The 26,697-nt window shown below is 39.5% G+C and overlaps 1 protein-coding gene across 3 annotated transcripts in view; it reads left to right on the top strand.

The window, feature by feature from the left end:
• The window catches only part of cybb (cytochrome b-245, beta polypeptide (chronic granulomatous disease)), a 47,118-nt gene extending 36,698 nt beyond the window's left edge, over positions 1 to 10,420 (top strand). For 2 of the 3 annotated variants that reach the window (XM_087992849.1, XM_043700813.2), the window contains exons 12-13: positions 2,723 to 2,847; positions 9,451 to 10,420. In XM_087992849.1, the coding sequence (XP_087848975.1) occupies positions 2,723 to 2,847; positions 9,451 to 9,577 (252 nt within the window). In that variant the 3' untranslated portion in view covers positions 9,578 to 10,420. Of the gene's footprint in view, positions 1 to 2,722; positions 2,848 to 9,450 lie in introns of those variants that run through there. The other variant, XM_087992850.1, reaches the window with a different exon arrangement.
• Positions 10,421 to 26,697: the final 16,277 nt, after the last annotated feature.

The raw sequence follows: 26,697 nt of genomic DNA, 5'->3' as shown, positions 1-26,697 counted from the left end.
AGACCTTGGAGTGCAGGTTCATAGTTCCTTAAAAGTAGAGTTGCAGGTAGATAGGATAGTGAAGAAGGCACTTGGTATGTTTCCCTTTATTGGTCAGAGCATTGAGTATAGGAATTGGGCGGTCATGTTGTTGCTGTACAGGACAATGGTTAGGCCATTTTTGTAATATTGCGTGTAGTGTTGGCCTCCTTCCTATTGGAAGTATGTTGTGAAATTTGAAAGGGTTCAGAAAAGATTTACAAGGGTATTGCCAGGATTGGAGGATTTGAGCTATAGGGAGAGGCTGAGTAGGCTGGGACTGTTTTCCCTGGAGCATTGGACGCTGAGGGGTGACCTTATAGAGGTTTATAAACTCACGAGGGGCATGGACAGGATAAATAGACAAGGTCTTTTCCCTGGGGTGGGGGAGTCCAGAATTAGAGGACATAGGTTTAAGGTGAGGGGTAAAGATTTAAAATAGACTGAAGGGGCAACTTTTTCACACTGAGGATAGTGCGTGAATGGAATGAGCTACCAAAGGAAGTGGTGGAGGCTGGTACAATAACAGCATTTAAAAGGCATCTGGATGGGTATATGAATAGGAAGGGTTTAGAGGGAAATGGGCCAAGAGCTGGCAAATGGGACTAGATTAGATTAGGATATCTAGTCAGCATGGACGAGGTGGACTAAAGGGTCTGTTTCCATGCTGTACATCTCAATGACTCTATGACCCTACAGCACAGAAAGTGGCCAACTGACCAGGTTTTTGTGTGTCCATTCCTTAAAAGACACATCTGATTTAGTTCCAGTAGCACACCTTTATCCCCACAACTCTCCTAACAAATCATCATTTCAATGGGCAGCATGGTGGCACAGTGGTTAGCACTGCTGCCTCACAGCACCAGAGACCTAGGTTCAATTCTCACCTCAGGCGACTGTGTGGAGTTTGCACATTCTCCCCATGTCTGCGTGGGTTTGCTCTGGTTTCCTCCCACAATCCAAAAATGTGCAGTTTAGGTGAATTGACCATTCTAAATTGCCCGTAGTGTTAGGTGTAGGGGAATGGGTCTGGGTGGGTTGTGCTTCAGCGGGTCAGTGTGGACTTGTTGGGCCGAAGGGCCTGTTTCCACACTGTAAGTAATTTAATTTACCTTTTGAATCCCATGTGCAATATCCTCACACCTTATACCATCCAGATAATTATAGAATCATAGAATTTAACAGTATAGAGGGAGGCTATTTGATCATCATGTCTGTACTGGCTCCAAATGAGTTGCCCATCTAGTCACCTTCTTCAGTTTGACCTCCATAGCCCTCTAAATTTATCACTTTTAAATATATAGCCAGCTCTCTTTTATCCAGATCATTTTCCTCTTACTATGAGTCAATAAAAATATCAATCATCCAAAATCTTTAAGTATCAATTGTAGAAACTGCAAACGTTTGCAACCTCTTAACCTTGTGTGTCAATAAATATTGTAGAATAGACTGCAGAGGCTTGGTAGTCATCAATTAATTAATGATTTTCTTGGAACTCATGATTTGGAGATGCCAGTGTTAGACTAAGGTGTACAACATTAAAAATCACACAACACCAGGTTATAGTCCAACAGGTTTATTTGGAAGCACTAGCTTTCGGAGTACTGCTCCTTTATCAGGTGATTGTGGAGTATAAGATCATAAGACACAGAATTTATAGCAAAAGTTTCCAGTGTGATGTAACTGAAATTATACATTGAAAAAGACCAGGATTGTTTGCTAAGTCTCTCATCTTTTAGAATGAACATGTGTATATGTGTGTGTGTGTGTATGTGAGACCGTGAGTGTAAGGGTGAGTAAGTCTGTGAGAGGGTGCATGTTTCAGTGTGGGAGTGTATGTGTGAGCGTATGAGAGAGGGTCTGCATAAGTGTGTGTTTGTGTGGTGCAATGGGATCACCTGTAGTGTGACATGAACCCAAGGCCCCAGTTGAGGCCATCCCCATAGGTACCAGTTCGAAGAATGCATAATGATGTTTGAATGTTGAAATTGTATTTCTCCTTATGGGACAGACTAGAAATAGAGAATAGCTTAAAAATAAGTCACCTCGCTTTAAGATAGAGATGAGGAGTTTTTTTTTCCCTCAAAGACGGTTAGTCTGTGAAATTCTCTTCCTGGGAGGCTGAGATGTAGATTCTTGACCGACAAAGTAGTCAATGGATATCAGACATAGACAGGAAAGTCAAGTCCAAAATCAGATCTTAGTAAATGGCAGAGCAGAACTAAGGAGTAAATGGTCTACACCAGCTCCAAAGGGATCATGTGGCACAGTAATAGTGTCCTTACCTCTAAACCAGACAACCTGGGTTCCAGTCTTACCCGCTCCAGAGACATGCCTGAACAGGTTGATTAATAGTACCTACTCTTACTACAGGCTTGCATCTTAAGGAGTTCACCCTGAAGTATTATCAATTTCCATCAGGATAAGTACTGTTTGTAAAATTATTATTTGAATGGTGAACATGTTTGTATCAGATTTATTTCTCTATTATTCTCTTCAAATAAAGAGGGATTGTTTCCATGTTTCAGCACTTGCTTGATTATGATAATACATCTTCTGCCTTGTTATCACTACCTATTTGCTTTGTACGAGGTGTCTTAGTAAATTCATTCTAGCCACTTGTAAATTTTTAGAACACACTATTGCCTCTCAAGTCAGTGATGGACACTAATGCAGATATGAAATGTTATTTTCATGCTGTTAGGCCACTCACTTTGCCATGCACCATGAAGCCCAAACAGATGTTATCACAGGACTGAAACAAAAGACTTTATATGGGAGACCCAACTGGGAGAATGAGTTCAAAAACATTGCAACCAATCATCCAAGGTAGGCTGAGTGAACAGAGCAATTGAACCTGAAATGCTGGCTTATTATGTTTTTGTTTTGGTTTTCCAGCACAAATCTACATTGTACATGCTAAAAGTAAAATAGATTTCTGAAAATTGTACTAATAACACATTTATATCTTTCATTGCTGCTATGGTTTCCAGCCTTTATTAGTCTGTGGTGTTACATTATCATAAACTGAACTTAAAATATTTCAAGACTCCTTCTCACAGTGAGACAGCAATTTCTGAATGACTTGCATACTGTGATGTAGTCTGCAAGTAGCAGAAAAGGAGAACAGGCATAATTTTCATTTCACTCCATAGTGAATACAAACTAAAACAAAAGTTAAAAAATTACAAAATGCATTAGATCAAGCAAAATGGGTCTTAGATGAAACTTTTGCATTAACTAAATATAATCTCTATTTGCTTGCAAGTGAATAGACCATGCTAAATTGCCCGTAGTGTTAGGTGGATTAGTCAGGGGTAAATATAGGGGAATGGGTCTGGGTGGGTTGCTATTTGGAGGGTCAGTGTGGACTTGTTGGGCCGAAGGGCCAGCTTCCAACAGGGAATCTATTCTAATAAGAAATGACTGACAGTCATCAAGTATTGTCATATATTTAATGGTGTTATTTCAAATTCTGTTCATGAATAGTTGCACACTCAGAATATGCTATTATTCAAATTATCTTTTTTTTTTGAAAATTGCCTGCAACTTGCTGAAGAAAGAGAAAATAATAATTCCGCATTCTCCAGTCAGTCACACATGGATTTTGCAAATAAGTCTGTATCAGGTGCCAGCCCATTATTTTTCCTAAGGAACAGCCATTTGGATACAGAAATGGCTCAAAGGTAGAAGACAGAGGGTAGTGGTGGAGGATTGTTTTTCAGACTGGAGGCCTGTGACCAGTGGAGTGCCACAAGGATCGGTGCTGGGTCCTCTACTTTTTGTCATTTACATAAATGATTTGGATGCGAGCATAAGAGGTACAGTTAGTAAGTTTGCAGATGACACCAAAATTGGAGGTGTAGTGGACAGCAAAGAGGGTTACCTCAGATTACTACAGGATCTGGACCAGATGGGTCAATGGGCTGAGAAGTGGCAGTTGGAATTTAATTCAGATAAGTGCGAGGTGCTGCATTTTGGGAAAGTAAATCTTAGCAGGACTTATACACTTAATGGTAAGGTCCTAGAGAGTGTTGCTGAACAAAGAGACCTTGGAGTGCAGGTTCATAGCTCCTTGAAAGTGGAGTCGCAGGTAGATAGGATAGTGAAGAAGGCATTTGGTATGCTTTCCTTTATTGGTCAGAGTATTGAGTACAGGAGTTGGGAGGTCATGTTGCAGCTGTACAGGACATTGGTTAGGCCACTGTTAGAATATTGCGTGCAATTCTGGTCTCCTTCCTATCGGAAAGTTGTTGTGAAACTTGAAAGGGTTCAGAAAAGATTTACAAGGATGTTGCCAGGCTTGGAGGATTTGAGCTACAGGGAGAGGCTGAACAGGTTGGGCTGTTTTCCCTGGAGCGTCAGAGGCTGAGGGGTGACCTTATAGAGGTTTACAAAATTATGAGGGGCATGGATAGGATAAATAGACAAAGTCTTTTCCCTAGGGTCCGGGAGTCCAGAACTAGAGAGCATAGGTTTAGGGTGTGAGGGGAAAGATAGTAGAGGGTGGTACGTGTATGGAATGAGCTGCCAAAGGAAGTTGTGGAGGCTGGTACAATTGCAACATTTAAGAGGCATTTGGATGGGTATATGAATAGGAAGGGTTTGGAGGGTTATGGGCCAGGTGTTGGCAGGTGGGACTAGATTGGGTTGGGATATCTGGTCGGCATGGACGGGTTGGACTGAAGGGTCTGTTTCCATGCTGTACATCTCTATGACTCTATGAGTCCATTTACCATTGTTCAACAGATTCCTTAATGACTACAGGGCATGCTAACAATATGGTCTGTGGAGAACCTTTGGACACCAGATGCCCATGATAAAACAGCTATATTGGGCTCCTGTGATACTGTGGTTGTTTCCCTTCCTCTGGATCAAGAAGTCCAGGATCAAGTCCTATCTGTATAGAGCTGCCTCCATCGCATGTACAAAGACAAATGAATAGTTTGCCCTTATGAATTTCTAGGCCTAACTACGTGCTGAAAGAAGCTGATGCGGCCACAGAAAAGTTTCTATATAAATTACAAACTAAATGATACAAGGTAAGGCCACCACAGTCCCAGAGGACTACTCTCTGAATAGAGGGAGTTAACTGGTGATGGTTTTCCCCAAGGGTCACCATGCCTCAGGTGAAGAAAGAGATTGAGAAGGAAAGTCCTTCATGGTAGCCTTAGCCAGGAGCAGGAATTGAACCCACACTACTGGTTTTACTCTGCATTGCAAACCAGCTAGCTAGCCAAGTGAGACAACCAACCCCCCATAACTTAGAAGATACAATACTCCCAACTGAACTTTAATTTTACGAATTTTATTAGCTAGTGTCTGCAAAGCAATTTTTTAATGCAGACTCTTCACATGTAAACAAGTAACTGTTCAATGAAAATGAACAGCTGTAAATCTTGTAATCAAATTTACCAAACTGCTAAATGATGAAATCACCAGCAAGATTTGACTGCTTGTAATTGTTGCAATAACACAACACAAACGAACATGAATTAACAGGCAAATTATATGTGAAGTAAAAAGATAAATTGCACATTAAGCAGCTGGTACGGAAAAGATTTTTGTTACACAACAACAGGCCCTCCCCCCTTCAGCCAACATGGCATTACATATGCAGCACAATTTTACAACTTGCTCTTTATTCATGCAAGGTAGATCAGGGGTCTTACTCAGCAAAAGCTTTCATCCTCAGACACCAAGGGTATGATTACGAACAGTAGGATGCATTTTGATGAAACCTCGCTCCTTTAAGCTTGGCAGTTCTGATGATGTAGCTTTCAAACATTAGCTTTCAACTAATCAACTAATGTTACCCAGTTCACAGCCCAGTCTTCTAACATAATCCCTCAGCTCTTTTATATGCCTGAACTATTTGCACCACGTTTTGGGACCCAGCCCCTTTCAGCTGGTCATATTCATTTCCAGAATTCTATTTTTCCTCTCACTGCCAAACCGAAAAACAGATTTTTGTTGGGTGACCTCATTGGCTTTTCCTCAGATGAATTCTGTATTCTTCTTTCTGTTTCTGTCTACTCTATTTTTATGTCTGTATCTTTAAATTCACCCTCCAACTCTTCTATTTGTGGACCTGCATTCTCTCTTTTGTCTTTTTCTTTCCTGATGATATCACTTCCAGGTTAGATGTCTCCAGATAACAGAGATCACTATTACTTATCAAAGAAAATAATTAATCACTTTACAAATGATACAAACTCTTAACAGCCTTCTTTAGACATTCTTCAAAACAATATCAGATTCACAGGTGATTGAAAGTAATTCTAAATTTTCCTTACTATATTGTTTCTGTTTTAATTGTAGTCACAATCTGAAACTAATTGATAGTAATGCACACAGAAATGTCCTCGATGCAAACAAATGTGATCAAAATAAAGAAGTTCTGCATCGCAAATAATAAATTACTTTTAGCCACATAGTCACTTTTAGAATAAATGATTTCCATTTACCCCATCAAGTGTTGCTGAACAAAGAGACTTTGGAGTGCAAGTTCATAGTTCCTTGAAAATGGAGTCACAGGTAGATAGGACAGTGAAGAAAGCAGTTAGGATGCTTTCCTTTCTTGAGTGTAGGAGTTGAAAGGTCATGTTGTAGCTGTAGAGGACATTAGTTAGGCCACTTTTGGAATATTGTGTGCAATTCTGGTCTCCCTCCTATCAGAAAGATGTTGTGAAACTTGAAAGGGTTCAGAAAAGGTTTACAGGGATGTTGTCAGGGTTGGAGAGTTTGAGCTAAAGGGAGAGGCTGAATAGGCTGGGGCTGTTTTCCTTGGAGCATCAGAGGCTAAAGGGTGATATTATAGAGGTTTGTAAAATCATGAGGGGCATGGATAAGGTAAATAGACAAAGTATTTTCCCTGGGGTGAAGTAATCAAGAACTCGAGGGCATACATTTAAGATAAGAGGGGAAAGATTTAAAAGGGACCTAAGGGGCAACTTCTTCACACAGAGGGTAGTGCATATAGATACAACTATGCACTAGTTGTAAAAGGCATCTGGATGGGGATATGAATAGGAAGGGTTTTGAGGGATATGGGACGAGATTAATTTAGGATATCTGTTCAGCATGGACGAGGTGGACCAAAGGGTCTGTTACCATGTAGTACATCTCTATGACTCTATGACTTCTAAGTCAGTTCTACTTCTCAGCTCAATCCCAAAGCTCAGCAGCTTTACTTCCTTCAGCTGACCACAATGTTTTTTTTTGAAAACATTGTTGTTTCCTTTTCCATCATCATCTTGGTAGTGAGTCCCAAATTATTTATATTTATTCTCTGTATCTTGCTCAAAAGCCTTAAATCTATGTCTCTTAGTCTTTGTAACATCAGTAAATGGGAATAGTTTTCGTTCAAATAAATGAAAAATACTCCAGATGCTAGATATCTGAAGTAAGGCAGGAAGTGCTGGAGAAACTCAAAAAGTCTGACAGCATCTGTGGAGACAGAAGTAGTGTTACTGTTTTGAATCTTTCTTGGAACAATTTTTCATTTTCTACCTTATCCAAACCCGGACCAAAATTGCATATTTCTATCAACACTCGCCTCAATCTCCTTTGGTCCAAGGTGAAAATGTCCCAGTTTAATATTGAAATTCCCATCACACAAATCTTTTCGACAGATCTCTTCCAAAACTTGTGGTGACCAGAACAATACACAATTCTCCATTTGGAGAATAACAAAAGCTTTATAAAGATTCAGCATAACCTCCCTGCTTTTGTTTTATGAAATCCAAGACCCTATATGCTTTGCTAACTATTCTCTCAATATACTCTGCCACATTCAAAACTCAATGCACATGCATGCCCAGGTGCCTCTTTTCCTGTAGACTTTTGAGAACTCTTCTAACAACCTCCATTAAGACTGTAAACTGTTAAAAATAAATTTGAATTTCCCATTAATAGTTGAAAGGGTGATATGACAAGATATTCTGTATTAATACTTCTCCAGTAAGAAAAGGACAAAAGCACTGTTCAGAAAACCTTGAAACACAATTAAATTAATTCTTCTGAGTGTGTTGTTTAAGTGCAAATTTCTAACTCATGCACAATATTGAAATAATGAATACAGTTGTACAATAGACTCATACAACTTGGATTCTTGCATTAATCCTGATGGACATAACTCCACATAGACCAGTATCATGTCACCAAGTCACCCATTATTTACATGAGGAGAGTCCTTGACATTAATCCAGCTTCCTCAGAGCCAGTTGTCAGAATGGACAGGATGTCTGACACTCCTGTTCTTATGGGTCAGCCAGGGCTTCCTGATTGGACAAGATTAACAGCCTCAAACAGCTTCCAAACCTGCTAAGCTTTTCCAGCAAGTTCTCTTTTTGTTTCTGATTTCCAGCATCCAAAGTCAGTTTTATTTAGCATAATGGCTTTCTTGATTAAGATTAATATTAGGATCAGAAGGACCTAGATAATCTCAAATGGTTTAGGGATACAGCTTGGTGGCTTCCATTATTCTGGCCTATACCTGATTTTTAGACTACATGTGGATGTAGTCAATATACTTGCTACATTGTCTGGTCAATAATCATATTGACAAAAATTCAAATTCTGATAATGCCATCAAGATATCACAAATTCTAATGAATAATATTGAGCAAATTCTAATGAGCATAATTGACTAAGCACTCTCTTTATAGACAGCTTATACTGTATGCCACAAAGCAACACATTTCCCTGTTCCTTTTAGCACAATTAGACACACTTTTCATAGATATACTCCACACTGTCCATTGAAGAAACAATTAATTCTCCAGGAAACAGTCCAAGGTGATTTGTAACTCCTGAGCATATACTTCTGTTTTTTTTCATTTCTCAGCCTGGGAATTTACATCCACTGAACTGTCTTACAGCACCCTCTAACGCTATGAGCCTCAACTTTATTAGCTCGCTTCATCTAGGATTACTGTATTATTGCATTGTTGTGTATCAACTATTGGCTCCTAGTTAGAATACTTTAATTCCAGCACCATACTAAACATCAAATGTAGTTGACAATTTTGATACAATATGAAGGACACAATAAAGTTTTGTAGGTACCATTCTCAGTTGAGTGACATCCTTTCTGTCTATATTAGATGTTAATGATTTGAATAGAAGTGAGACATTTCCCCGAGTGTTCTGTTCAACACTCTCCCTTATTCAATTGTAATCGTCATCCATCCTGTGTCTGTTTGTGGAACACTGCCAGCACAAAGTGGTTATCACATTTCCAATGCAGGACAGGATCCACGAGTACTCTAAAAACACTTTGTTTTCTGTTGGCCAATTTGATAATACTTTTAAGAGAATCCTGAATTTTACCCTTCCAGCTAAAGAGTAAACACAAGTCAAAAATAGGTAAGACCATATTTTTTAAAAAGTAAGGACTTGTTATTGAAATAAATATCTTTCTTTTTTCAGCACTAATGTGGGAGTCTTCCTCTGTGGACCACAGGCTCTGGCTAAAACATTAAATAAAATGAGTATTGCTCATTCATCTGCTGATCCAAGAGGAGTGCATTTCATATTCAACAAGGAAAACTTCTGAGTTCTATTGATGTCACTTGTTTTCATTAATTCCACACTATTTGTAACTTTTCATGATAAAACACACTCAGATATCGTCATCATGCATCTACATTAGCTAGCATCATCATTAGTTTTTCATTATTTTCTTAAAATGTTATTCTTGACTGTTCCTGCTACAAGCTTGTGCATAAAAGCATAGTGCAAATATCCTCAATGTGAGAAAATAGATTACAAATTAAATTCTTGGGCGTGAATTCAAATGAGTTGAAATTCATGCCCAGTAACTTTGACAGCACTGTACATGAGATATTTGCAGTAAACAATTGAATTTTTCATTTGATTTCGTGAGGAGTTTCCAATACATTCTGGTCATTTATAGGCATTCAGTAACTGCAAATAATTTTGGAATTCATTCTGACACATTGGAAAATAAGAAGCTCAAGGACTAGCTTTGTGCTAATGGAGTCAAAATGAGATCTGTTTTTTGTCACACCTGAGGTAATTAGAAATCAAAAAGCTTTAAGGCAATAGTTTAAATGTAAATGGCACAGCTTCAACAGACTAAGATAAGGGTGCATAAAGCTTCATCTTTTGAACAAATTGCTTTATCTTTGCCTGCAAAATAGATATAAATAAACTGTTGATATTTGACATTGAGTTTCTATATCAGAAAAAAAGCTACAAATGCCTAGTTCTCAGAAAATGAATGTATTGTGTGTACATTGTGTTTAATCCTTGGAGTAATGCAAGTTTCAAATTTTAGATAAAGCACCAACTTCATTGAATGTAACAGAAGTATTACTTCTGTTTGTAATTTCAGTATAGGATTAAAGAAATACTTGAATAAAAAACTCAATGATTATTATGTCTGATGTTTGATTTTGATGGCCTAGATCAGAAGATGAGGATGATTGTCTTTGGTTTTTCACACAGATAATTTCTGTCACTTTCTTCAAGTAAAAGGTGTCACTATACAAAACTATATTTTGGAGTCGAGGACTGGGATTCAGTGCTCTGTACGCTAAGGTTTGGGGTATGTGACTTCAGGAATGATGAATTCCTCACCCCCAACAGATGACTCATCAGTCAGGTACTTACATGCGGTCCTGAAAGTTTCTTGTCCAATTAGGATCTAAGCCACTAAAGTCCCACCCTTGCCTAGGATTGATACTCAATCAGAGGCTGGAACATTCAGAGTGCTATAGAGCATTGCTGGAGACCTCAGCTGTGCAGCTATGAAGGACTGCACCAGTGAGTATATTTTTTCAAGGAAGGGGTATTCACAAGGTAGGCATGATGAAAGATCAGGGAAGTTGTAGGCAAGTGCAGTGGAGTGGCTTTCAGTGGCCATTCCACTGGTCTCTTATCTCCTCCTCATCGTGGGTCAAATTATGGACCTTCTTCCAACATGGAAGGTCGGCAGCCCTAGGAGTTACTTTTCTCACTATCTGGAAAAGCAAATAATTGGGGCAGTTGCAGGTTAAGGTTGCAAGTAGTTGCAAATTGGGAAGCTTAGCCACGAACCATTCAGTCCAGAACTAAATTGCTGATGTGGCAGGATGTAAATGAGTACTTATCCTAAGCAAAACCTGCCTGATTATTTGCCCTTTCTGCTCCCTTCAGCAAAGAAAAATCATTCCAATGTTTTTGTCTATGTGTAAGCTATTTAGAGCAACCTAATGTTCGGTTCAACACATGCTCCCTGCCTATCCTCTTCTCCCATTGACTGTTTGGTTTGAACTCCTTTCTACACTTTCTCTGAAAGATTACTCTTGTCTTACTCCATGTAGCCCATTTGTGGCTCTTCCTGGACTTTGCTCTTGTCATCTCTGGGCATAGGTTTTCAGCAGACATTTAATAGAAACCCACTGATTCCCATATTATCTGAAATATGCTTCTTTGCACCTGACATACTGTACAATGTCATTAACTGCTCCCAAATTCCCAGTCTACATTGCATCTGCTCTATCTATACCATCCCTCAAACCAAGACTTCCAAAATGTCTTCATTTTTTCCTCAGCAAAAAACTCATCAAATTCCTACACTTCTATGCTAAATTCTCCACCTACCAATTCTTTTCCCAATTTTTCCAATCATATGCCAAGATAACGTTTGCCATTTCATACATTATGTTTCTACTTTACATACACATGAACATACAAATTGGTAGGAGTAGTTATTTGATCCTTCATGTCTGCTGTGCCATCTGATAAAATCATGACTGATCTAATTATGCCCTCAACACTACATTCCTGTCTGTCCTCTACAATCCATGACATCTTTTTCAAACAAATATCTATTTAACTCAGCCTTACAAATATGTTATAACCCAGTCTTCATTGCTATCCAGGGAAGAGAATTCCATAGACCAATGACCTGCTGAAACTCTTAGCACTTTACAGATGATTGTATTAATTTTCCTCTGTATATTTTTCTTCTTCTTGTACTGTTTCATTTAAAATATCGCTTCATCTTTACAACTATCAGTTTCACTGAGGAGTGCATGTCAGCAACTTTAACCTGCTCATTCTTCCACATGCTCCCTGAGCTACTGAATGTTGCTAACACTTCCTGTTTTCATTTGAAAAAATGACCCAGATTTTGTAGCCTGCGGTATAGTGATTGTGCTCACCAGAGTGACCTCAAAGAAAGTTAGTCACTAAGGTCCAGTAAGCTCTGTGACTTAGATATTAATTTTACCCAAGCTGATTCATTCTTGTATCTCTGGTGTCCGGTAAAAGTGTTTACTGTCAAACAGTCAATTATTCTTAAGGTATTTGCAGGCAGTAGATCAGAAAGTAAAGTTGGGTTATCGTCTACTTTTTATTATTTCTCAGAAAGGAAAATTATGACATACCCATGGGATTAATGTAAAGGCTGAACACCTCATGTGTAGTTTTAGAACATTTACTTCAAAACAGCGTCAATGTATTTGACCAGATTAAAAGAGGAACTGTACAAATGTATTCAAGAAAATTTTCTTTATCAATCTGTAAATGTTCCCACTAGAAAAAGGAGCAAAACTTGACCTTGTTTTGGGTAATTAGGCAGGGCAACTGACTGAAGTGTTTTTGGGGAACATTTTAGGTCCAATGATATTAATTCCATTAGTTTTAAAGTAGTTATGGGAAAGGATAAGCCTTCCATAAAAATTAAAGTTTTTAATTAGAGTAAGGCATGAGACAAGGCATAAGGTATGGTATGAGACAAGAGCTTTTAAAAGTTGATTGGAGGGATGGCTGATAAGTGGGAGGCTTTCAAAAGTGTTATAATGAGAACTCACAGTCTTTATGTTCCTTTTGGAGTGAAAGGTAAGGCTGGTAGGAGTAAGGAACAATGGATGAATAAAGTTTTTGAGGTTCCAGTCAAGAATAAAAAAGAATCATATATTAGATAACAGTCAACTGGGTTCAAATGATTCTGTTGAAATGTATAAAGCGTATAGGGCCATTCTTCAGAGGGAGATCAGGAAGACAAATAGGGAATATGAAATAGCCTTGGCAGATAAGGTTAAGAATAATCCAAAGAGATTCATGTTAAGTGCAAGAGAGCAAACGAGAGAGAGAATAGGACCTCTTAATCATCAAAGCAGTCATCTTTTTGTTGAAACTCAGGAGAGGGAGAGATATTAAATAAATATTTCACACCAATTTTATTGCAGAGAAAGATATGGAGACTAGAGAACTTAGGGAAATAAATATAGATGTTTTGAAAAGTATTCACATGACAGTAGAGGAGGTATTGGAGGTCTTAGAAACTATAGATACATTTCCACACATGATCTAGTATCTCCCAGGACATTGTGAGAAGTTATGGAATGAATTGCAGAGCCCTTGCAGGAATATTTAAATTATCTGTAACTAGGGGTGAGGTGGCTGATGACTGCAGAGTGATTAATGTTCCTTTCTTTAAGAATGGAAGTAGGGAGAAGCCTGGCTCTGAGTCTGACTTTGGTGGTGGGTAAGTTGTTGGAAGTGATTCTGAAAGGTAAGATGGATATGCATTTGGAGAGGCAAGGAATGATTAGGGAGAATTAGCGTGGTTTTGTACAAGGGAAATTGTGTCTCACAAACTTGATTGAGTTTTTTGAGGAAGTAACCAAGAAGACTGGTCAGAGCAGAACAACAGACATTGTTTATCTGGACTTTAGTAAAGCCTTTGGCAAGGTTCTGCATGGTAGACTAATTACTAAAGCCAGATGACATGGGATTCAGGAAGAGCTTGCAAATTGGATAGAAAATTGGCTTAACAGCAGATGACAGAGAGTGGTGGGGGGGCGTTCTTTTTCAGATTGAAGGCCTGTGACTACCCATGGTCCACAATATAGATGTTAGGTTTACGTTTGTTTGTTATTTATATAAATGATTTAGATGAGAATATAGGATGCATGGTTTGTAATTTTGTGCATGATGCCAAAATGGGTAATACAATGGACAGTGAAAAAGGTTATTGAAGATCACAAAGAAATCTTGAACAATTGAGTCAGTGGGCAGATGGAATTTAAATTGAATGAATGTGAGGCATTGCATTTTGGCAAAACAATCAAGGGCAGCACTTTTACATTTAAAAGTAGGGTCTTGGGTAATGTTGTAGAACATAGAGATCAAGGAGTTCAGGTACATAATTCTGTGAAGTTTGCATCATATGTAGATAGGGCAATAAAGAAGACATTTAGCATGCTTGTCTTTATTGCTCAGACCTTTGAATATCGGAGTTGGAACATTATGTTGAGGTTATACAGGGCATTGGTGAGGCATCTTCTGGAATACTATGTCTAGTTCTGGTCCCCCTGTTATCAGAAGGATATTATTAAGCTGGAGAGGGTTCAGAAAAGATTTGCCAGGATGTTGCCAGGAATGGAAGGCTTGAGTTATAAGGAGAAGCTGAATAGGCTGGGACTTTTCACCAGAATGTAGGAGATTGAGGTATGACTTTATAGAGGTGTATAAAATCAAGAGATGTATAGGTAAGGTGAATAACAGGTGTCTTTTCCAGAGGTTGGAGGATTTCAAGACTAGGGTGCATATTTTTAAGGTGAGAGGAGAAAGATTTAAAAGACATGAGGGCAATTGTTTTTACACCTAGAGTGGTTCGTGTGCAGAATGAACTTCCAGAGGAAATTGTGGATGTGAGTACAATTATAATGTTTAAAAGACATTTGAATAAATACATGAAGTAGTAATATTTGGCAGGACTTGGGCCAAGTGCAGACAGGTGGGACTAGTTTAGTCTGGGATTGGGTCTGGCATGGACTGGTAGGACCAAAGGGTCTGTTTCCGTGCTGTGTGACAATGATAGCTATGATCTAAAATTATAAGAAGAGGCTGGCACGAAGAAAAGCCCTTACTTTCATTTCATTGAGAAAGATTGGGAGGGACAGGATCTTTAAAAATACTGAATTTTGTAAATAATGTCGACGTAAGCAGACTGTTTTGGATGTGGGACAAGAAAACGCACATTTGAAATGTACATGTCTCAAATCAAAATTCCCTGAGTTGCATTTAAATCCAGCTCAGCATAATGTTTGGTGCATTCATTAATGTACTTCTATAATATTCCTATTGACACTATTTCTCACTTCTTTAATCCTTTGATAATATGACTGTTGATACTCTAAAAAAGTTAACCAGTCACATTATTTTAACCAAATTGCAAGTGTAAAATTAGCAGTGACAGGTTCAAACATGAGATGATGATTTGAAAATATACCACTGGAATTCTTCTTTATGCAGAAGGTGATCACAGCACATTCAATATATTTGAGAAACAGTTGTGGAAACTTGAAATCTAAGGATAATTTGAGAAATACTTGGTCAGTACAGTGGGGACAGAGGGGTTATGATGTTCCTTTGATGGATGAATTGATAGGGAGAAGGTGGCCTAATTCTTCACTTAACTTCATTGTAGGATCACTATAGTGGTTGGAATGAGAGGTGGCAGGATGGATCTCATTGAATATGAGATCCCTGATTGGGGCTGTTAACCTGGGACAATCGGGGAGTCCTGGCTGATAGACATAAACAGGCATCTCTGGGATTCTCCTCACCCCAGGGACTGGTGCGCATGTAAATAAAGGGTGACTTGGTGTCAGGATTCTGGCCTCCATGGAGTTATTTCAGCTACAAAGTAGAATTTCAACGTCTTGGAGACTTAGAGGTGTGGAATAGTTCCAGCATCAGTAGTCCTTCAAAAAATGAGATAAATTTCTGCTTTGAAGGTGCTAAGGATAGGTATTAACGTGAATAACCAACTGCTTTAAAGGAGTATTCAACTGTTTCCATGCTATACAGATTCAAGCTGGTGTCTTTACTTGAGACAATAGTTAAAAATTGTGGCTGGATTTTCCAGGAGTGGCTCACAGGAGTGGCAACCTCATGCAAGTTGCCTCTCAGCCCTTCATTTTTGATAAAAGAAGGGACAGAAATGTGGAGACGTACTTCCATTCTGACCGTAGTCATGTATTTCCTTTCTTAACTAACTCAATAAACTTCTTGAAAATTGCTTTCAATAGTCAATTGCTTATATTAGATAACTATGATCATGAAACCCCAAAATCTAACAGTTCTGGTAGAAGTGGAACATCACGGTAAAGTCAACGTTTAATTGGCTGTAAATTTGAGAACCTGGGAAACATCAGTTTTACATTATAATTAAATGCATGTTTAGTAATTCTTAAGTAAACCTAGATGTACAGTGGCATTTAGGTATGCTAGACAGCAGTGCACAGATCCAACCGTTCATCTCAGTATCGCACTCTTGACCCGTCCTACCTGTTCACCTTCCTTCCCACCTATCTGCTCCACCTTCCCCATCCACCCTGACCTGCATCCACCCATCACCTTCCCAGCTAGCTTCCCCAGCCTCACCCCCACCCTCCTATTTATCTCTCAGCCCCTTCTCAATCCCACATTCCTGATGAAGGGCTTATGCCCGAAACATCGATTCTCCTGCTCCTCGGATCTGCCTGACCTGCTGTGATTTTCCTGCACCACACTTTTCAACTCTGACTGTCCAGCATCTGCAGTCCTCACTTTCTCTCAGCAGTTAACAGAGAGTTTGTGAAACAAAGACTGCTGGAGTAAAAGATATATTAGGAGTGGTAAGATGCTGTGGTGGGGATTGCAAGTCTATTTTGATAGACTCTCTAAGGAAGTTCAGGAAGGTAAGATTAAGATTTTTAAGAAGTCTGGAATACATTGGTCCTCAAAACTGAATGAAAAGTACATTTCCACAGAATGTGCAAAAGTCAAAAATAATTATTGAACAATATAACTAATGATGCTTACTTGCATAAAGAAGTTAACACCTTATAGCAAGCAGATTTGGAAGAAAACCCAGAATATTCAAAGATATCTTCACTATATGAAGATACACTATTTTTTGAAGATGTGAATCAACCATTTTGAGAGGTATTAGGTGATTCATGTGAAGCCATTATGACAGAGATCCTACAGATTAACTATCACCCAACTAATTTCAAACTTGACACAAGAACAAGGGTTACTGTATTAACTTAAAAAAAGTCCTTTGATGGAAGAGAATAAAACTACAAACATCTGCCAGGCAAAGGCATGGAACAGATAAGCACTGCTCAAAATCGAAGGAATACAGGAAGTAGTCTTAAAATACAAAGGTCAATATTATGTGGAAAAGGTATACATTATCAGAAATCAAACTTCTCTTTTGCTGAACTCAACCAGCGGCCCCTGAACATCTGTTTCTCTGTTTTAAAATTCACCCTCACAAATATTTAGCAATTAACTTCCCTACCTTTTATCTTAGCCTGCTGGACAAACTTTCCTCATTCCTGAAGAAGGGCTTATGCCCGAAACGTCGATTCTCCTGTTCCCTGGATGCTGCCTGACCTGCTGCGCTTTTCCAGCAACACATTTTCAGCTAACTTCTAAAGTAGTCAATTGAGTCACTTACATCACATGTTTTCTTGGAAAAGCTGCCTTTAGTTCACTGTCCAAAATTAATTTCTCAACTTTGTGAGCAGAATATGTCATCTTCACATTACTAACAAATAAAAATTATTTTTTCTTCCATTTTCAAATCCAAGTTCCTAGTTAATAACAATATACTACAAATGAACATCATCTCACCAACCTACTAAAACTGAAAAGGCATCTTTAAGGGGCATTTTTGTTCTTTTATTAAAATTGTCTCTGATTGATAGGTATACTTACTTCGACAGTAATAATATGTTTAAATTAAACACGCAAAGCGAATCTAATGGGGTTTTGAACAATGTGGACGACCACAAGATTTGTGGCAGAATCGAAAGAGAAGTCTGGCGAGGCCTGACTCCAAATCAGAAGGCAAAAGTGAGGACTGCAAATACTGGAAATCAGAGTCTAGATTAGAGTGGTGCTGAAAAAGCACAGCAGGTCAGGCAGCATCCGAGGAGCAGGAAAATCGACGTTTCAGGCAAAAGCCCTTCATCAGGAATAGAGACAGGAAGCCTCCAGGGTGGAGAGATAAATGGGGGTGGGGTGTGTGGGGCTAGGGAGAAGGTAGCAAAGAGTACAATAGGATAATGGTGGTGGGGATGGAGGTGATAGGTCAGAGTGGAGGGTGGAGCAGATAGGTGGGAAGGGAGATTGGAGGTAGGACAGGTCATGAGGACAGTGCTGAGCTGGAAGGTTGGAACAGGTAAGGTGGGGGGAAGGGGAGGGGAACTCCCCTGCCATTTATCTCTCTACCCTGGAGGCTTCCTGTCTCTATTCCTGTTGAAGGGCTTTTGCCCAAAAACTCGATTTTCCTGCTCCTCAGATCCTGCCTGAATTGTTGTGCAGTGTCCATTCACACACAGTCCTACATACTCACACACCCATGCAGACCCTCTCTCATACACAAGCTCTCTCTCACACGCACACACATACATCCCCCGCACTCACACCCACGATGCACCCTCTCACAGGCATATATCCCATCACACTCACACACACGCTTAACCAAGTCTACACACACACACTCTATCACATGCACTTACACCTAAACGCATGCATTCACATGCACACACTCTGTCTCTCCTACATATGCACACACGTAACTTTATGGAGTGTATTTGTTTTTGCAGAATTACATTTTGTTTTGCTAAAAAAACTGCATGAAGCCATGTAAAACTCTGTAAATCCCACTTCAGAAATAGAAACAGTCTAACTCAACATTTGGACACAGACAGACCTCCCACCTTAATGCATTGTCTGAGCTGAGCTGGCACCTATTATTAGAAAAACTAGACCTATCTTAAGAAAGTAGTTTGAAAGTAGTTCTGGGATTTACATATCAAAGAACAGAAACCAACAAATCCCATTTTAAAAGATGAAAGGTTTGATCTAAAATTGTTTAATGTATCATCACATCTCCATGACACTGTACTTATTTGGCTATAAATTCTGTGTCTTATGATCTTATTCTCCACAACCATCTGAGGAAGAAGTAGAGCTTCGAAAGTTAGTGTTTCCAAATAAACCTGTTGGACTATAACCAGGTGTTATGTGATTTTTAACTTTATCAATATTGAGACAACTTTCTGCCAAAATCAGCACATGGGGGATTACCTTCCCACCTTGTATGAGGAGCTAGGTCTAATATCGACAAGAAGGTTTCATGTCAGCGAATCCCAAAGCTTCTCAGCCATACCAAAAATATACCATACATGCAACACAGGGATCTGAAATTATATAACCTACTATCTAGAAACTGTACGCTAGTAGGAAACTAACAGCCTCAGGATATTTGAGGAAATAGTATATCCAAAGAAAAAGGTTGTGCCTACAACAACTAAACCTGGAGCTGTTACCAGTGAAATATTACATAAAATAGTTTGGCATTGCAAACAAGTCATTGTAAGGATTTTAATCCACAATTCTGACTGAATAGAAAATTAACATATTTATGGAGATTGAGAGTTTTCAGATTGTATTACTATGCAGTTCAAAGAATGTTCATAAATGGGGATGTACAAGTTGCATAAGTGTATTGGTTTCTTAATTAGTTTGAGTAAATTAAGGTCATCACTGCACCTAAATTTGTAAATATTTTCAATGTTCTTCTAATGTTTCAATGAGACTGTCACTGACATAAAAAAATTGGCTAATTATTTAGATTGCGATGATACTGTGCCTTTAAGAGGTGTTTTATCCTGGCTTGCTTTAATGAAGTAAGGTTGAGACAGAAGTGGTGCAGTCTATTCCAAAGCCAATAAAGTAAACAGCTTGTGAGGTCTTTTTTTTTAAGTTGGTTCAATAGAAGCAGTCTGAATGGATGGGGTCAAGCTCCCACAGAACCAGATGTTTTAGTTTTAGATTTTCGGTATGTTTTGCTGGGGTCTTGAAGCCAGACATGGAAGCTGGTTTTCCTCCCTCTGTTATAGCAAAAAGCTAGGCTTCGCTTCCTGCTGCTAGAATTGCATGTGAGACAATCTATTTTACTAAATTTGCCTTTGCCAAAGATGTGTTTATGGGATGTTACTATGTTGGAACAGTTACTATTTCATTGTTAAATAATCTGTTATCCTGTTAGGTTTCCCAGTTGAGTTAAATTTTTCAAATTTCTTCTTTTTTTTGATATATTTTGACTATAGTGTATGAATAAAGTATGTTTTGCTTTATTCTGGTAGCTTGGCCAATTGAATTGCAACGCCTGGCACTTGCCTTTAAAATAAGAAAAAATTAGGGTCTCGATTATCTCCTTAACATGTTTTGAGGGGGTTTGGTCTGGTCCAGAACAGGATAGAAATGGGGTGCAGGAATATGGGGTAAAGGCAGGAGATTGGCACTAGTAACAGAACTGGTGCAGGCACGATGGATCAAATGGTATCATTCTGTATCCTAACACTTCTGTGAATCTGTATTCTGTGATAGTCTGATTCCGATAAATTTATGGACCAGAATTTGACTCTGTGCAAAGGAATGGACTTACCGTGAATTAAAATCCTGTCTGACATCATGCCTATCTGATAAGAGAGAGAGCTAGTTGATGACTTGGCTTCTAAATTGACGTTTTGTACCCTGAAATTTGTTATATAAAATTTTAAATAGATAGAAATTTAATTTACATCACACACACTGTCAATGCCTTGCACTCGCAAGCCAAATGATTATTCTTCAGTGACATCGGAAGATTTAATAAAATAAATTTTCTATTCTTAAAAACAAACACTTGAAAATTAATTTATCAGCACTTCCTCTAGCCAACCTCTCTGGAATAATAGAATAAGGTGAATTGAGCATCATATGTGTTTTTTCTTCTGCATCATTGCTATTGTGAAACAAGGTTTAGTTGTACAATATTTCAGTAATTTAAGCCTAAAAGTGGACAAGCTTCAGAGAATTACAAATATCATTGTTCATCTTTTTTTTCAAAATTAACATACAAAAATAGTATATTCTGATACTTTAAACAAGATAAATAATGAAAGCATCAACAGAGTCAAAGGCTTCCCAACTTAATTCTACATTTTTAGATTACATTTGTAATCTGTCCAACACTGTAGTTCATAGTCAAACATATTTCAACATAATTATCAATTTCCTGTCAGTTGCAACTGACCTTTTTTCAGTAACACCCAGCAGAAACAGCCAGCCTTTACAGAGTTGCAAATATCTGCTTCCTCTTTTCGTTAATAAAAATTGTGCGAGGATTTTATGAATTGTTAATACTAAAATGATAAACACTACAGCAAAGCAATACATTTACTTGTGAGTCACTGAAGTTTTGTACTTTATAAAATAATAATAATACTCAACTGAGTAAAAAAGCTTTCTTGTGTGGTTTCATTTGCATTAGTAAAGTTGGCTGAATTGACTCACAATGATACACATTTCAACATATTTGTCAACTTTTCTACAAGGCAACATGACGTCTTTACTTTCAGTATTAGTCTCCAGAAATGGGCACAATGGCATATAACTCAGAAATGACACTTTCCCACATATCACTAAGATGTGTAGGAGAGTCGAAGAAACTATCTCCACCTACACAGCACTCCCATAATTATCCAGGAGATATAAAGTCTGGAGGGATTGACCTGATAAAGTTTAACAGAATTAGTGTCTATCTGGAGTTAAAGGTGGAATCCTGTATAGATCGGAGTGATGTGGGCTAAGGCAAAATTCATGGCCGAATCAGATGAAATGTCCAGCAAAGTCCATCTCAATATTGGCAGCATCTCGCTTCACCTTTTATGCTTTTGATAAGCAGCATGACTAGTTTCTTGCTATGCCGCAGGGAGTTTCCAGTGCAAATGGATTATTGCTTGTTAAACACTTTGTTGACAGTCCCAATTGCTTTATTAATGTTCACATTCCTATCTCACCAAAGGCACCAAACAAACAGGATTTTGAGAAAACCCGACATGGCAAACCAGAACAGGCACTGAATAACATAAGTCAGATAATGTGGAGTCTGTGTGGAGGGAGTTGAGGAACCGCAAAGGCAAAATATCATAATGGGAGTTATGTACAGTGGTTAGGAAATGTAACAGGAAATAAATAGGGCATGTCAGAAAGGCAAAGTCATAGAGTCAGAGAGATGTACAGCACGGAAACAAACCCTTCAGTCCAACCCGTCCATGCCGACCAGATATCCCAACCCAATCTAATCCCATCTGCCAGCACCCCGCCCATACACCTCCAAACCCTTCCTATACATATACCCATCCAAATGCCTTTTATATGTTGCAATTGTACCAGCCTCCACAACTTTTTCTGGCAGCTCATTCTATATATGTACCACCCTTTGCGTGAAAAAGTTGCCCCTTAGGTCTCTTTCCCCTCTCACACTAAACCTATGCCCTCTAATTCTGGACTCCCTGACCCCAGGGAAAAGACTTTGCCTATTTACCATATCCATGCCCCTCATAATTTTATAAACCTCTATAAGGTCACCCCTCAGTTTCCGACGCTCCAGGGAAAACAGGCCCGGCCTGATCAGCCTCTCCCTATAGGTCAAATCCTCCAATTCTGGAAACATCCTTGTAAAATCTTTTCTGAACCCTTTCAAGTTTCACAACATCTTTCCGATAGGAAGGAGACCAGAATTGGACGCAATATTCCAACAGCGGCCTAACCAATGTCCTGTATAGCCACAAAATGACCTCCCAACTCCTGTACTCAATACTCTGACCAATAAAGGAAAGCATACCAAACGTCTTCTTCACTATCCTAACTACCTGCGACTCCACTTTCAAGGAGCTATGAACCTGCACTCCAAGGTCTCTTTGTTCAGCAACACTCCCTGAGACCTTACCATTAAGTGTATAAGTCCTGCTAAGACTTACTGTCCCAAATTGCAGCACCTTGCATTTATTTGAATTAAACTCCATCTGCCACTTCTCAGCCCATTGGCCCATCTGATCAAGATCCCGTTGTTATCTGAGGTAACCTTCTTCACCAATTTTGGTGTCATCTGAAAAGTTACTAACTATACCTCTTATGCTCACATCAAAATCATTTATATAAATGATGAAAAGAAGTGGACCCAGCCCCGACCCTTGTGGCACTCCACTAGTCACAGGTGTCCAGTCTGAAAAAACAACCCTCCACTGTGATCGTCGGGTACTTCAATATGCAAGTGGACTGGGTGAATAATGTTGCCCGTAGATCTAAAGAAAGGGAATTCGTGGAATGCTTACAGGATGACTTTTTAGAACAGCATGTGATGGAGCCCACAAGGAAGCAGGCTATTCTGGACTTAATGCTATGTAATGGGGCAGATTTTATAAAAGATCTTAAAGTAAGGCAGCCACCATAATATGGTAGAGTTCAGTCTGCAGTTTGAAAGAGAGAAGGCAAAATCGGATGTAATGGTGTTACAGTTAAATAAAGGTAATTACAGGGGCCTGAGAGAGGAACTGATGAAAATTGACTGGAAGCAGAACATAGTGGGGAAGACAGTACAGCAACAATAGCAGGGGTTTCTGGGTGTAATTGAGGACACAGTACAAAGGTTCATCCCAAAGAAAACAAAGATTATCGAGGTGGGGGGTGGTGGGATTAGACAGCCATGGCTGACAAAGGAAGTCAGGAAATGTATCAAAGAAAAAGAGAGAGCCTCTAAAGTAGCTAAGAGCACTGAGAAATCACAGGATTGGGAAGGCTACAAAACAAACAGAGGATAACAAGGAGAGAAATAAGGAAGGAGAGGATCAAATATGAAGGTAGGCCAACCAGTAATATTAGAAATAATAGTAAAAGTTTCTTTCAATACAGAAGAAACAAACAAGAGGCAAAAGTAGACATTGGGCCGCTCCAAATTGATGCTGGAAGGCTAGTGATGGGACATAAAGTTAATAGCTGAAGAACTTAATAAGTACTTTGTGTCAGTCTTCACAGTGAGAAATACATGAGTACATGAGTAATATCCCAACATGAGTAATATCTCAACAATTAAAGAGTGTTGGGGGCAGAGTTAAGTATGGTAGCCGTTACAAAAAAGAAAGTGCTAGAAAAGCGAAAAGGTGTAAAAATTGATACATCTCCTGGCCCCAATGGGCTACATCCTAGGGTTCTGAGGGAGGTGGCTGAGGAAATAGTGGAGGTGTTGGTTGTGATCTTTCAAAAGTCACTGGAGTCACAAAGTCCCAGATGATTGAAAAATTGCTGTTGTAACCCTCTTTTTCAAGAAAGGATCAAGACAAAAGATGGAAAATGATACGCCGATTACCCTAACTCGGTCATTGTTAAAATTCCAGAATCCATCTTAAGGATGAGATTTCTAAATTCTTGGAAGTGCAGGGTCAGATTAGAACAAGTCAGTATGGATTTAGTAAGGGGAGGTCGTGCCTGACAAACCTGCTAGAATTCTTTGAAGAGGTAACAAGTAGATTAAACCAGGGAAACCCAGTGGATGTTATATATCTAGACTTCCAAAAGGCCTTTGAAAAGGTGCCTCACGGGAGGCTGCTGAGTAAGGTGAGGGCCCATGGTGTTCGAGATGCGCTACGGGCATGGATTAAGGATTGGCTGTCTGACAGAAGGCAGAGAGTTGGGATAAAAGATCTTTTTTTCGGAATGGCAGCCGGTGACAAGTGGTGTCCTGCAAGGTTCAGTGTTGGGGCTGTAGCTGTTCACTTTATATATTAATGATCTGGATGAAGGGACTGGGGGCATTCTGGTGAAGTTTGCCAAAGATACGAAGTTAGGTGGACAGGCAGGTAGTACTGAGGAGGTGGGGAGGCTACAGAAAGATTTAGACAGTTTAGGAGAATGGTCCAGGAAACAGCTGATGAAATTCAATGTGAGCAAATGCGAGGTCTTGCACTTTGGAAAAAAGAATACAGGCATCGACTATTTTCTAAACGGTGAGAAAATACATAAAGCCAAAGTACAAAGGGATCTGAGTGCTAGTGCAAGATTCTCTAAAAGTTAACTTGCAGGTTGAGTCAGTGATTAAGAAAGTGAATGAAATGTTGTCATTTATCTCAAGAGGGTTGGAATATAAAAGCAGTGATGTGCTTCTCAGACTTCATGAAATTCTGGTTAGGCCCCATTTAGAATCCTGTGTCCGATTTTGGGCCCCACACCTCAGGAAGGACATATTGGCACTGGAGCGTGTCCAGCAGAGATTTACATGGATGATCCCCGGAATGGTAGGCCTAACATATGATGAACGGCTGAGGATCGTGGGATTGTATTCATTAGAGTTTAGCAGGTTGAGGGGAGATCTAATAGAAACTTACAATATAATTCATGGCTTAGAAAGGGTGGACACTAGGAAGTTGTTTCCATTAGGTGGGGAGTCCAGGACCCGTGGGCACAGCCTTAGAATTAGAGGGGATCAATTTAGAATGGAAATGAGGAGACATTTCTTCAGCCAGAGAGTGGTGAACCTGTGGAATTCATTGCCATGGAGTGCAGTGGAGGCCGGGACGTTAAATGTCTTCAAGGCAGAGATTGATAAATTCTTAATCTCGCAAGGAATTAAGGGCTACAGGGTAAGTGCAAGTAAGTGGAGTTGAAATGCCCATCAGCCATGACTAAATGGAGGAGTCGACTCGTTGTGTCAAATGGCCTTACTTCCACTACTATGTCTTATGGTCTTAAAGTACTTGGTAAATTCAGCTCACCACATGCTACAAAAGGACTTCTGTGCTACATACAACCAAAGAGCATCACAGGGCACAATCCACGGGCATCAGTCGCAGGCAACCCTTGTCCACAGACATTGGTATCCTGGATTTGCCAACCCCTCATGACCATCATGGCATTTCTCTGATACACTGGCAGAGTGTATTGGAAGCATAGTCTTACATTGCAGGGCTTACTGGCAACTAGCATTGAAAGGCTGCATAAGAGACATTTTGTACAGAAGGCCATTGAACAAACCATGGCATTGGACTAGGCTGCATTTCAGAGCTGCCTGCTTGCTTTCTTAATACTCTGTCACTTAGTATCTATCTGCATGCTCTCACTACCCATGCCTTACCATGCTTTTCCATTTAGCACAGTCACAGGACTTACATTTTGCCTTGCTGCTCAGCAGTCCTCAGTCACGGGGGAGGACATCTTGCTGAACAGCAGTGTCCAGTATCAATCTCCCAGTTGCCCCATGTGCCAACAGCTTCTGCGATAAACACACTGCATGTGCAACAAGCAGCCTTGACTCAAAGTGTTAGGGGAGGCATCCTCACTGAAGTGCAAGGAGGCACCTATCAGTCAGGGGGGTCAAGAGCAACCTCTGATACCAGATATCGACCACAATTCGTTATGTTTACTTTAGCAATGGCGAGGGATGGCTGTATACTGCAGGGCAAGAGTTATAGCTGGGGGAAAGGCAATTTTGATGAAATTAGGCAGGATTTACAATGCATAGGCTAGGGAAGGAAACTGCAGGGGATGGATGCAATTGAAATATGGAGCTTGTTCAAGGAACGACTACTGCACGTCCTGGATAAGTATGCACCTGTCAGGCAAGGGAACTGTGGTTTACTAAAGAAGTTGAATCTCTTGTCAAGAGGAGGAAGAAGGCTTTCATTAAGATGAGATGTGAAGGCTCAGTTAGGGTGCTTGAGAGTTATAAGTAAGCCTGGAAAGACTAAAGAGAGAGCCTAGAAGAGCCAGGAGGGAACATGAAAAGTCTTTGGCAGGTAGGATCAAGGAAAACCCTAAAGCTTTTTATAGGTATATCAG

This window comes from Chiloscyllium plagiosum, unplaced genomic scaffold (assembly GCF_037043375.1).
Source record: "Chiloscyllium plagiosum isolate Xiang-an unplaced genomic scaffold, Cpla_swu_hap1 HiC_scaffold_12, whole genome shotgun sequence".
Taxonomy (NCBI): Eukaryota; Metazoa; Chordata; class Chondrichthyes; order Orectolobiformes; family Hemiscylliidae; genus Chiloscyllium; species Chiloscyllium plagiosum.
This window is presented reverse-complemented; position numbering and strand designations above follow the sequence as displayed.